This window comes from Cnephaeus nilssonii (genome assembly GCF_951640355.1).
Source record: "Cnephaeus nilssonii genome assembly, chromosome: X".
Classification (NCBI taxonomy): domain Eukaryota; kingdom Metazoa; phylum Chordata; class Mammalia; order Chiroptera; family Vespertilionidae; genus Cnephaeus; species Cnephaeus nilssonii.
In genome coordinates, this window is record NC_137071.1 from 131,054,104 (window position 1) to 131,067,203 (window position 13,100).

At 46.1% G+C, this 13,100-nt stretch overlaps 1 protein-coding gene across 8 annotated transcripts in view; it reads right to left on the reverse strand.

Annotated features, from left to right (window-relative positions):
- Positions 1-13,100, reverse strand: part of USP9X (ubiquitin specific peptidase 9 X-linked) — a 76,410-nt gene that overhangs the window by 15,136 nt on the left and 48,174 nt on the right. For all 8 annotated transcript variants that reach the window (XM_079764806.1, XM_079764807.1, XM_079764805.1 and 5 more), the window contains exons 24-33: positions 12,397-12,522; positions 11,014-11,139; positions 9,742-9,908; positions 8,562-8,670; positions 8,218-8,364; positions 7,514-7,660; positions 6,942-7,164; positions 5,522-5,742; positions 3,451-3,641; positions 2,547-2,720 (exon numbers count right to left, since the gene is read on the reverse strand). In XM_079764806.1, the coding sequence (XP_079620932.1) occupies positions 2,547-2,720; positions 3,451-3,641; positions 5,522-5,742; positions 6,942-7,164; positions 7,514-7,660; positions 8,218-8,364; positions 8,562-8,670; positions 9,742-9,908; positions 11,014-11,139; positions 12,397-12,522 (1,631 nt within the window). The remainder of the gene's footprint in view (positions 1-2,546; positions 2,721-3,450; positions 3,642-5,521; positions 5,743-6,941; positions 7,165-7,513; positions 7,661-8,217; positions 8,365-8,561; positions 8,671-9,741; positions 9,909-11,013; positions 11,140-12,396; positions 12,523-13,100) is intronic.

Below are 13,100 nucleotides of genomic sequence, written 5' to 3' on the forward strand. Positions count from 1 at the left end.
GGCATTTGCAGTACTTATACTACAACATGAGACCCGTGGCTGTGTGGAAATGTCGAGAGCACGATCTTACTAAGACCCTGAAGTTAAATGCCTGCTCCACAACGGAACTCGTCTTGTTCTTGTCACAGCCAGTTCACACGGAGAGCCCCAGTTCTGGTGCAGGGCTTTATTTGTCCAGAGCAGGGGTAACAGGCTGTGTGGGCCATTGGTCAAATGCGGCCCTGCGCCTGTTTTTGTCAAGTTTTATTGGAATACACCTACCTTGACCTACTGTCTGCCTGGCTGCTTTCACTAGAACAACAGAGTTGAGTAGTTGCCTCAGAGGCCTCATAGCCCAAAAAAGCCTGCAATGTTTATTTTACTGCCGGGCCTTTTACAGGAAATCAGTAATTTCCAAATAAAATTGAAAACCATCTAAAACAAATCAAGGACTAACAGGAATAGATTAACTAAAGAGCTGGCTATTTTACCCTAGCCAATTTGGCTCAGAGGATAGAGCATCGGCCTGCAGACTGAAGGGTCCCAGGTGTGATCCCGGTTCAAGGGCACATGCCCAGATTGTGGGTTCCATCCCCAGTAGGAGGCGTACAGGAGGCAGCCAGTCAGTGATTCTCTCTCATCATGGATGTTTCTATTATCTCTTTCCCTTCCTCTCTGAAATCAATAAAAATATACAAAAAAAGTTGGCTATTTTATCAGCAATTAAAAACAAGTATGGCCCTGGCTGGTTTGGCTCAGTGGATGGGGCGTCGGCCTGCAGACTGAAGGGTCCCGGGTTCGGTTCCGGTCAGGGGCATGTGCCTTGGTTGTGGGCACGTCCCCAGTGGGGTGTGTGCAGGAGGCAGCTGATCCATGATTCTCTCTCATCGATGTTTCTAATTCTCTATCCCTCTACCTTCCTCTCTGTAAAAAAATCAATAAAATATATATATATATATAAAAAACCCACACAAGTATGAACAACATAAACTGACGAACAAAAATAGATCCAGAGACATAGAAGCATCAAACAGACCGTCAAAACTCTCGGGGTGGGGGTGGGAGAGAAGAAGAGGGTAAGAGATCAACCAAAAGACTTGTATGCATGCATATAAGCATAACCAATGGACACAGACAATAGGGGGGTAAGGGCATGTGCGGGGGGAGGGGGGAGTGGGCTGGGAGAAGTCAATGGGGAAAAAGGAGACATATGTAATACTTTCAACAATAAAGAATTAAAAAAAAAAGACGTGAAAATGAGAATTTTATTGTCCACCTAATGTAACAAGTCTTATTTTAAAAATATATTTTTATTGCATTTATTTTAGACAGGAAGGGAGAGTGAGAAAGAAACATCAATGAGAGAGAATCATTGACCGGCTGCCTCCTGCACATCCCACACTGAGGATCGAGCCTGCAACCCAGGCATGTGCCCTGACCGGGAATCGAACCCGTGACCTCCAGGTTCATAGGTCAATGCTCAACCACTGAGCCATGCTGGCCAGGCGAAACACGTCTTTCAAAAGGACCACAAGCTGTGCAGGCTACGTGAACAATGACATGCCCCTGATCTGAATGCTTTAACCTAATGCAACCTCTCATTCACACAGTATTACTCACGGCAATCATTTCTCTATGTCCCAAAGTGAAGCAGCCCACCAACCATACACACACACAACCCATGACCACATGGAATGCTGCTTGGGCTTGTGGAAAATACTGTGATATTTTGGCAAAAACAATTTCAAACCAACATTAATTGATAGATTCCAAAACAAAATTTCCATGTAATAGGCATAAACATTATCAGCAACAAATTTTTAATAGTTATTGAACTATTTTCAATAAGTCCTGATCAAACAATTTCCATTTTAAGTAAAAAAGCCAATTTGTTTAGTTAACTCTTGCTATATTCCTTGTGGAAAACATACCTTAAGGATAATGACCATAATCAATGCTATTTTAAAAGTCAGTATTTCATTTGTATAGGAAATAGTGCTCTATTTCTGTCATCTTGTAAAGTCACTGTATTTACAATATTATAATTATTTTAATTCTAAAACAAAGGACAAATTTATAAGTAACATCTGCATCGGTATGGAAAATGCCATTTTATTTCCTCAAAAATAACCATAAAATGCAAGAGTATGAAATAGTAAGAGATTATACAGTAAAAAGAAGCAAATATCTACCTACCTATCTATCTATCTATCTAAAAGGCTAATATGCAAAATGTCCCCGTAGGAGTTTGACCGGGAGTTCTACTGCTCGCTATGATGTGCGCTGACCACCAGGGGGCGGTGTGGAACAAAGGAAGGCCCTGATCGCCAGCCAGGCCTAGGGACCCTACCTGTGCATGAATTTCATGCACCGGGCCTCTAGTTATTTTATAAAAACAAACAAAAAAGACTCCCAAAGTAGTGAGGTATACACAGTATATAATTAATCCAGTCTGAGATATTTAGTCATCAGTGGCATACTCCACATAACTACTAATAAAAATTTTATTTTTGTTAGTAAATAAACAGCACAACATAAACTTAAACTATGTAATAATTACCACTTACCTATGTGGACAGCCTTGGCAAATCTTCTGATCAGCAAAGGAACCTCCTAAAACTTTACTTAGCATAGCGGGATGTCCTAAGGCTTTCAAAGCTTCATCTAAACTATCCACCAAAGAATTAAAAAATTCTAAAGCATCATGTTGCTCACGCAGATTAACAGGCTCACCCCAAAGCCTAAGAAATGAACGGAATAAAAGATGTAATGTGACACTCCCAGAACAATATATGCAATGTATTTTTCAAGGGTGGAAACCTTTACAGGGTAAATTACTATTTTTTTTCTTCAACAAATAATTGCAAGGGCAAAAAAAAAAAAAAAAAAAGAGAGAGAGAGAGAGAGAGAGAGAGAGAGAGACTGACTAGAGTCATAGCAGAATTTTGGTATATGGACTCAAGTAGTGTCCTGCTTTTAAAATACAGTAATAAACAATTATGAGACAAGGGTATTAAGGATTTTTTAAAAAACAGGACAATAGAATTATGGTTGTATTTTTCAAAAGACATCTGAGATACATACTGACATATTTACGGATGGAACTATGCATGAGATTTGCTTCAAAGCAATCTGGAAAGCAGTAGATGGGAATGTGGAGTAAACAAGCCTGGCCATGAGTTGATAACTGAAGTAGGGTGACACATACCTAAGGGTTTATACTATTTTCCCTACTTCTATAAATATGAGAACTTCTCAAAACAAAGAAAAAATTATAAAGAATGCTGCCGCCCCTTATATGACACTTTCTCCCTCCTCCTTTGAGGACAATGAGCAAAAACCTAATAGGAAGTTTGAATGTCGCTACTGCTGACACGTACAGTGCCTTCCGACATCCATTTTAGAAGTTTCACGTTTGGAGAGGGTCACAGGTTTAAGCGGCATCCCTAGCACCACCCACCCGTGGTTTACCTGAACTGCTTCCAGAATCCTCGGGGCACATAGTACTGCAGCCGAGAAGCAGCCAAGTGGCCAAAGATAACCTGCAGGTGCCTGAGGACACCGATGTTGTACTCCTTCCTGTCCTCTGTTTTACTTAACGCTGGCTTGTCTTCAAATTGCTGAGGATATCCAAAGACATCATCTCTGGGATCAACATTGCTCTAGAAACAACAAACAGCATCGATGAGCTCATTTAGCTTTCAAGTACACACAAATATGCTGAGACAAATGCCAATTAGTGAACAAATGATCTGTATGTCTACTTTTTATTTCCAAATAACTTGGAGTTTGTAAATTTTAATTTCCAACATTTCACAAGAGTTGTTCTAAAGGAAGAACCCCGGCCATGTATCGGAGAGATGGGTAACACAACTGATACAACAGTGTCGCGATGAACTTAGACGGGACATAAATGCAGGCTCGGCACTACCAGCTAGGGCAGTGGTCGGCAAACTCATTAGCCAACAGAGCCAAATATCAACAGGACAACGATTGAAATTTCTTCTGAGAGCCAAATTTTTTAAACTTAAACTTCTTCTAACGCCACTTCTTCAAAATAGACTCGCCCAGGCCGTGGTATTTTGTGGAAGAGCCACACTCAAGGGGCCGAAGAGCTGCATGTGGCTCGCGAGCCGCAGTTTGCCGACCACTGCCCTAGCCGGTTTGGCTCAGTGGATAGAGCGTAGGCCTGCGGACTGAAGGGTCCCGGGTTCAATTCTGGTCAAGAGCATGTTCCTTGGTTGCAGGCACATCCTCAGTAGGGGTGTGTAGGAGGCAGCTGATAGATGTTTCTCTCTCATCGATGTTTCTAACTATCCCCCCTCCCTTCCTCTCTGTAAAAAATCAATAAAATATATATTAAAAAAGAAAAAAGAAAAATAGTTCCTTTAAAAATTAACAACAGAACCCTGGCCGGGTGCCTTGGAGTGCTGTCCTGTAAACCTAAAGGTTGTGGGTTCAATCCCTGGTTGGGGCTCTCACGGGAGGCAACCCATACAAACACACACATATCCTCGGATGAGGATTAAAAATTAAAATACAATCACCACAGGATCCAGCAATTCTACTTGTGGGTACGCACCCAAAGAACCGAGAGCAAAGTCTCCGAGAGACACATGTACCCTCATGCTCATAGCAGCATTATTCACAACAGCCAAAAGGTGAGGCAACCCGTGTCCACGGAGCTAAAACGTGGCATATCCATGCATGGGATACCGTTCCGCCTTAAAAGGGAAGGAAACTGACACATGCTTTGACATGGATAAACCTGGAGGACAATGTGTCATGTAAAATAAGCCGCTCACAAAAAGACAGATACGGTATGATTCCAATTATGTGAGGGAACTGGGACAAATTCAGAGACGGAGAGAGACTTGGGGCTGCAGAATGTGTCTGAGAAACAGACACTATCTAGGCCCTGCCCATGAGAACTGAGTCTAGGGAAATAAGCACACAGGGAAAACCACGAACCAAACCCCAAACTCCAGCAGCGCAGCGGAGTGCCCAGACAACAGAAAGCAGAGGGCACACCTTTGCGGAGAACAAAGGCGCGACATCTTATTTGAACTTGTATTTCGTCTGCCTTGTTTACGTGTGGGTACAATTAGGTCTCTCTCTCATTGTGCTTAACGCAGCACCTCAGAGTTGTGACAGGCTACAGAACTGGAATCTGAACTTCAACTTGCCCTCAGAGCAGTGGCTCTTCACCTGGGATGGGTGTGAGCACCCCCCATAAAGCTTTTCTAAGAGGCAAAGATGCTTAGGGGGCGTGCAGGAAGCAAGCAATTGATGATGTTCACCTCTCATCGAGGTTTCTCTCTACCCCCGCCCTTCCCCTCTCTCTAAAAATCAATAAAAATATATTTAAAAAAACGAACTAGTTTCAAGTCCAATAGATAGCCCATGCCAGAAGATTCTAGCTTTATTTCCCAACATATGCCAACAGGCCCAATGAAAGCACAACACTCCCTAAGAGAGAACAGTATTTGGTATCAGAACTTGGAACAGAAAAGAAAAAACGCTGATAGAATAAAACATTTACCTCATTGTCCTGCTTCTCATCCCCAGACATATCATCATCTACATCACTACCTGTGCCTTCAATGGCAAGAATACCGTTCCTGATGGAGGGGATCATGTAGAGCTGCTGGATCACAGAGTTCATGTAGCAGGTAGCACCGGCGTTCTTCAGCCCCACAAATCCTTTGGGAGGGCGGGGTCCAACAGGGGGCAGATACTCCCACTCAGTAAGTGCTTCACATGCTAAAAGGAGAGAAGAGATTCTTCTAGTCTAGTACGGACACAACCATTTTATCCACTTCCAGCTCTCCGAAGCTGAGCAGTTAACATCAGCAACAATGCCACTCCCACGGCTGCCGGAAGCGGCGCTCCCAGCCTGCACCTCGCCCTCAGCAAACCTAGCACACAGCACCGTGCTGGCTCTATACGGACCCTTACTCCCCGCCTGTGAACCCGCATTTGACCGGGCCTTGCTTCTTCCAATGGCAGCCTCAGCAGCCTCAAGGTTGTACGATGCCAATGCCTACAGCTACCTGTACTTTTAGCTTTAAAGTTTAGTCATTATGAACTTTCTACTTTTGTATGTTTTTAAGTGCCTTCCAAACGCATGCTGGCATTAAAGGCTATATAAACACACCGACACATTACAGAAGGACCCCTGCTTCTGGTAGAATGGCTAAAGGTCTAACCTTTAAAGCAGTCAGTTTCATCGGAATCTCCTAAAATGTTATTTCAAACGACCTTCTATTCTGAAGTCTAACATATAAAAAACAATGACATGTTCTTAAAAATTTACTGTAATCGATTATATTCTTAAACTTTGCAAATAGTGGTTTTCTCTTAAGGAAAAAAAAAAGGCCTCTGTCGTGTTTGAGTTTTCATTCCTGCTTTTTAGGTCACTTTCTGTTGCCCTTTCGTTTTGAGCTTCAGCTCCGTATCTGTAAGTCTGGAGTCTATTTCACGGGCTTCACAGGAGCATTAACTGAGGACATAAAGCGCACCGAAGTGTCACCTTCTCCACTCCTAACCTTTCAAACCACATTTCCTTAGCGCTCACATGGAAACAACAGTCACGAGCTGCTAAGTGAGGGCATGGACGGTTGCCAATGCATGAAATTTGGATTTGAAGTTTGAACCCTGGCTTTGATTTTGGCTTTGGCTACATAGCACTCTGGAGTTTGGGCTTTATTCCAGATTTGATCGCGATGGAGTTTATTTTGCTCAGTAGTTACACTACACACAGGAAGGCGGTTAACAAACATTTGAAAACTTTTACATTAAGGCTCCCTCCTCACTTGTCCTGGTCTTAAATTATACATCCACTTGCCAGAAAGGTTAAACTAAAGCAGCTGCTGAAAGAAAAGCCTGAGCTGAAGATGGTTACTAAAAAACCAGGAAAACAGAATTTGAGTTCTGTTATCACAACATTATCCAACACTTACTAGTTATTGCCGTGCCAATGTAATACATTTCAGTCAAAGACTCTACTATCTGCTTGAGATTCCTCACGCAGCCGACAGCCAACGCCACCAGTAACTCGAAGCCAGCGTTGACGGTAGCCGGTGAGCTGCAGACGGGGATGGCCTGCTCGGCGGGCAGCTCCCCGGTCCTCACGTACTGCAGGTACACGTTGGACGCGGGGAAGATGAAGTCGTCAATTAACTCCTATGAGGGCCGAAAGGAAGATGGCGTATTACGATGATGTAGTACCTGTGTGTCATCATACATTTATGTTGTGTATTAAATCACTTGTCAGAACGCAAGACCTCGTTACATCTCCAGAAAACTTACTTGGATTTTCCAGTAAAAAGACCCTACTTTGTAACACTCTGCACTGCAATGAACAACCATACACCAGCGTGTCTCATTTTAGTCTGCCAAAGTCAAAAATTCCGATTTGCCAAAGAGGAAAATTAAACAGTGCTTGTTTAACTTCATAAAAATACATGGCAGCACTGAGCTTTTACGTATTAAAGTTCAGAAGGCTGCAACAGGACCGAGACAACAGACTCACTTTAATGAGGCCAGCACCTCCCTTCTCACAACCGATGTGATACTTCTTCTCGGGGGTCTGAAAGGCCAGCAGCTCCTTTGTTACCCCCAGGTGGCCTTCCAAGATCGTCTCCTCGACACCTGTGTCACCTGTTCTCTTAACTTCATCCTGCCAAAAAGACAAATAAAAGAAGTCAAACATCCAACGTATGAAAGGGAGGCAGCAAGGGAGGGAGGAACCAGAGCGAGAGAGGGCTGCACAGACATGCGGAAATCCCTGCTCACCTGTCCATTCTAAGCCATTTCAGAACTTTCTAGAAGTCGCTTGAGAAGCTACCAAAGGCTAAAAGCTACAAATCTCTTCAGAAAGAAATTCCCATACCATTCTAAGTAAAAAGTATCAGGTCTTAAGATCAAGAATTAAATTAAGTGCTAGCCTATCATATTTATCAAGAATACTTTTTAAAAGATGAAAATCTGTAAAAAGGCCACGATTCTAAAATGAAAGGTGAAAATCTGCTTACCAAGTCTCAAGTGAAACAAAGCATTTTCCAGAACTAGCTATGCAGCCGTACTGTGATTACCGAGTTACTAACGGCCACCAATGCAGGGTACATCTGTCAGTCCTTTTTACCACTCTTTAGTGTTTTTCACTTAACCAAAATGCTCAAAACTATAAGCTATTAATAAACTACTCAACTTAGCGATATGGTAAATGCAACTTACCCTAATTCTTTTCAGCCAATCGATTTCATTGTTGAGCAGAACTTCGGCATTGGGTATGTTAATGTTACTGTTGTAAGCGTAATTCAGAAGGTGCCGCAGGAGAGTGAAGTAGTCACCCGAGTGCTTAGCTCTCTCCCTGGCTGTGCTCTGAGACAATAAAGCAGAATAGTATGAATTCGCTTCTTAAAAACTCACCTAGAGCAGACGACTAATATCGGACGGGAAAGGATTCATCTTACTGCACGGACAGACCGCTCTAACTGCAATGCAACCCAACAGCACGACTTCCTGAGGCCCCTGGGGTGAAGAGCGCACCACACGGACAAGTATCAAGAATGCCTCACCCCCAGAACGGTGAAGAGCAGCGTGATGAAGAAGAGCAGCGGCCGGTGGCCCATGCAGCACCTGGTGCACATCAGGAAGAACTGCTCCTGCGCCACCTGGCGGACAGTCCTGCAAGAACAAGGCTTCCGGTTAGTGTTTGACTCTCACGAAGGAAAAACCCACAAAAACATAGTCCTGGTCTCCCTGGGGCGGGTGGGGACTGAGAGGTAGAGAAATTACAAAGTGAAAATACAAGTACACAAGGTAACACCCCTTAAGCCAGCAACATACATCCATGGATTTAGGCTGTGCGCCAAGAACTGTAACCTCAAGTTGTCACTGACGAGTTTGGAGGTGCCTCTTAACACTGTTCCTTGGCAAAGACAAGGAACGCTCCTCTAGATAGAAGACGCGCCACAGGGAGCCTCACGCAGCTCCGGTGCGAGGGGCGCTGAGAACCAACGCCTCGCTCACTGTAAAGAACCCGAGCGCACACGCTGTGTGCACTCACACCTCCTGGGGGGGTTGAGGGTTCTGAAACCCCACACGGTCCTACAAGTCCGAGGGCTGATTCTGGTGGAACCCATGTTCACTGAAGTCAGGAGTACCCATTTTCTGGGGGAGAAGTAAGGTGGTGAAGGCCTGGGGTAGGACGGGATCTGGGTGGAGGGGGACAGTGGGAGTGGGAAACATCTGTAATGAGCTCAATAATAAATACTAAAAAAAAGTCTGATTACTCTTCAAATGCAAACAAGGGCTTATAGTTGGTTTTTATTCTTAGTGTAAAATACAGAAGTTCATACCATAACCCTGCCTTTCTGAATGTCCTACTGAATTAAGAACTTCTCTTAAATAAAAAACAAACACACACCTTGTAGCTAGGTATTCAAGATGGGAGGCTAATGCTCTATTTAATTTAAAACCTTGTAAACTAGATTTTTAAAACGGGCTAAAATATATACCTGTCAGGTCAAACGAAATTCTGAAATCAGAGAGAAATTAATTTCACTTTGGGAATGTTGGCATTTTACAGAGACTAAAACCAAACAAATATGGGTCTAAGCAAAACACGTTGAAATAACATTTTCCTAAACATTAATATGCTACAGAGACAATAGTTTTGACTGCTGGGGTACGTTTTGCCGGCAGAAGTGACCTCTGTACGCCAAACCAAGCTTCTGACAACGAAAAGGCTCTTACTTGCTGTGACAGTGCAGGAGCAGGTCGATAATGAACGTCTGCCACGCCTTTTCTTTGCTAAGAGCATCCAAGGCCGTCGGAATCAAGGCAAAACACAGCGTCATCACCTCCAGTGCCTCGCAGCAAACCTGTTCGTCCTCCAGGTCCAGCTCGTTGCCCACGTTGGACTGTGAAACGACAGCGGTAAGTCATGTAGAAACGCACTTAAGGAAAAGCTCCCCAGCTCCAAGCCAGTGTGCAGCACGTCCCTCCCCCCTCCCCCAGCTGGCCTCGCCGCCACCTGCAGCTGTGGACTAGGGTGGAAAGGACTGCAGCAGACCGCCGCGTCCAATTCCAGGGTCTCCCTTCCCAGGCAGCCGCAGGAGCGCGCTGACCACTCCACCACCTGCCTCTGCCACCAGACTCCTGGAGACCTTCTGAGTCGGGGTCTTCGGCACCAGCAGCCACTCCTTCCTACAGAGCCACCCTGCACGCAGCCAGGAGCCCGGCTGGTCCCATCCCATAGCTCACCCGCAGCGCCAGCTTATTCTAAAGCAACCGTCTTAGTAACTGCGAAGGAAGGTTGGGGAGGTTTGACAACCTACAATATGTCTGGGCAGGTAGGTAACCAATTCTAATCTGACTATCAGATAGTCACAATTACAGCACATGCCTGGGAAAGGAAAAGCACTCAAACGTTCGCTTATATGTACTACAGGACACCAACATACATCCCAGGCAAGTTAGGGCTATGTTGGCCATAAAATGGAAGCTCTACAGTGATGGCAATCCTACAGTGTAATGTCCCTTCTGAATACGCAGCCCTGGCCGGTGTGGCTCAGTGGGTCGGAGCGTCATCCCGTACACCGAGAGTTGGCAGGGGCGATCCCGGGTTGGGGCGTGTATGGGAGGCAACCTACTAATAATGTTTCTCTCCCCCTCTCTAATAAACAAATAAATAATTATAAAAAATAAATATGAAGAAGTGGCTACCAGGGACAGGGACATATGACAGAAAAACCAGAGTCAAACACCGCCTTCTTATGTAAATGATTTGCTTAACCTAAGAGAGGCTCAGAGGTGATGCCCAGCTGGCTGACACTAGCTGCTTCTGACCACTCCCAGAGTGAAAAGCACTTCAATGCTGTGATAGCACAATTGACGGTCAGCTGAAGCCCAATTTACACCGGACAGAAAGGTGCTGGGGGGAAGAACAGTGAGGGTGGAAGCAATCAAATTCAGTACTGACAACATTTATTGGGGAGAGAGAGAGATTTCCGTGCTAGCTCTTACCTTCTCATAAATTTTAGTGATTTCTTCATTTGGGCTGAACACCAGCTGCAGAGCCCCACACCCGGAGGCCCAGATGATTTTCTGAATGGCTCTGATCACGCAGATGTCGGGCATGTACCTCGAAGCCTGCAAGACAGCGAGGAATGACGACAGTAGCCAGTGAGCGAGCGGAATAAGCACTGGAAGAGCAGACACGCTTCTCCTCGGGAAGGAGTGAGTCCTGTGTGTCCAGGTTCCCATGTGGCCTTGCGGTGCCACGCAGTACACCTCCAAGTCACACGACCCCCAGAAGAACCGCAAAGACTACGGAGGACGGCCACCCCTCCTCGCCTCGCTGTTAACCGGAGATACACAAAGACCTGTGCTCACACCAACACTCGTCCAGAACGTTCACAGCGGCTTCCCTCGCGACCAAAAGGGGGGAGCCATCCTGATGGCCTTCGCCAAGTAGACGGACAAACGCAACGTGAATTGTCCACCAGGGGGCGCCACTCGACAGTAAGAAGGGATGGACCAATGGTTCCCGCAGCGCAGCCAGTTTCCGGCATTATTCGGCGTGAAAGCAGCAGACGTAAAAGAACAGAGTTTGCTTCCACCTATGTGAAATTCTAGAAACAAAAAACTAGTGCCCAGTGACAAAAGATCAGCGGTCACGTGGGGCAGGGATGGAGGGAGAACGGACTGCACAGGGGCACCCCAAAAGTGATGGGATCACGTGCCTGTGAAGGCGTTTCTCAAAATTCACCAAATTACTGCCTGGCCGGCGTGGCTCAGTGGTTGAGCGTCGACCTAGGAACCAGGAGGTCACAGTTGGATTCCCGCTCAGCGCACATGCCCGGGTTGCGGGCTCCATCCCCAGTGTGGGGTGTGCAGGAGGCAGCCGATCCATGATCCTCTCTCATCATGGATGTTTCTCTCTCTCTCTCCCCCTTCCTCTCTCTCTATAAAATAAAAAAAAAAAAAAATTCAGCAAGCCCTAGCCGGTTTGGCTCACTGGAAACTGAAGGGGGTATGCAGGAGGCAGCTGATCGATGCTTCTCTCTCATCGATGTTTCTAACTCTCTATCCCTCTCCCTTCCTCTCTGTAAAATATCAATAAAAATCTATTTAAAAACAAAAAAAAATTCAGCAAATCACAAAGTGGAAAAGCACGCTGCTTACTGTACACAAAGAGGACTACGCCCAGAAAGCACGGACATTGCTAGGAGACCAAGGTTATGCTAAGGGAACTTGATCTTGTCTGAGACGGTGACTAAAGCCAGCAGGCCGGGAAACGCAAGCCCTAACCTGTGACAAGGGTTCACGCTAAATGCACAGAGGGGCGAAGGCAGAGAACCCCACGAACGCTCCAGGCGGCCAGAGCTTGCGAGGCCGAGCACCCACCTCGTCGGAGATCTGCTGGGCCAGGCGGATGGACACGTTCCGCAGCATGCACTCGGACGACGGGTTCGGGATGCTCTGCAGCGCGCTCTGCAGCACCACCGCCTGGTCGTGCGTGACTTGGTTGACCTGGAAAAGGAGACCGTTTCCCTTGGAGCCAAGGATCGGTCCGTAACCACACCCGCTTGTTCCTGCCCATCGCACTCCCTCGGGATGACCTCCTTCCAGACAGCACCCCACAGTGCCAACCGCGGGGGCTTCTTCCTCTTAGGCGTGAGAGTGCCACCCCCCCGCCCACACACAACCCTGCTCCTGACCCATCCAGCTCATGTCCCTGCTCTGGGCTCAGCATCACTGTAAGGGTTAGGGCGAGGCAGTGCACTGAACCGACAGGCTGCAGCCCTACCCTAGCTAGAGAGCCTGCAAACTGCTCCTGGGCAGACCTGCCCCGTGCCCCGATGACCAAATTCTTCTTGGAAAAGGAGAAAAACCAAGAAAAATCAGTAACAGAATAGAAGGGCAAAAACATGAATGGTACCAGTGTTTTACTTAATAGAGTAACCATGTCTTTAAACCCACAAGAAAAGATTACTTTTAAGGAGTCCTTTTCAGGCAATTCTGCCCGCCGTTCCAGCGGTCCTGTCCCTTCTCCACAGCGGAAGCGGAAGCAGAACCACTGTGCACCTCTGCGCACCTGGCCCGCTTTC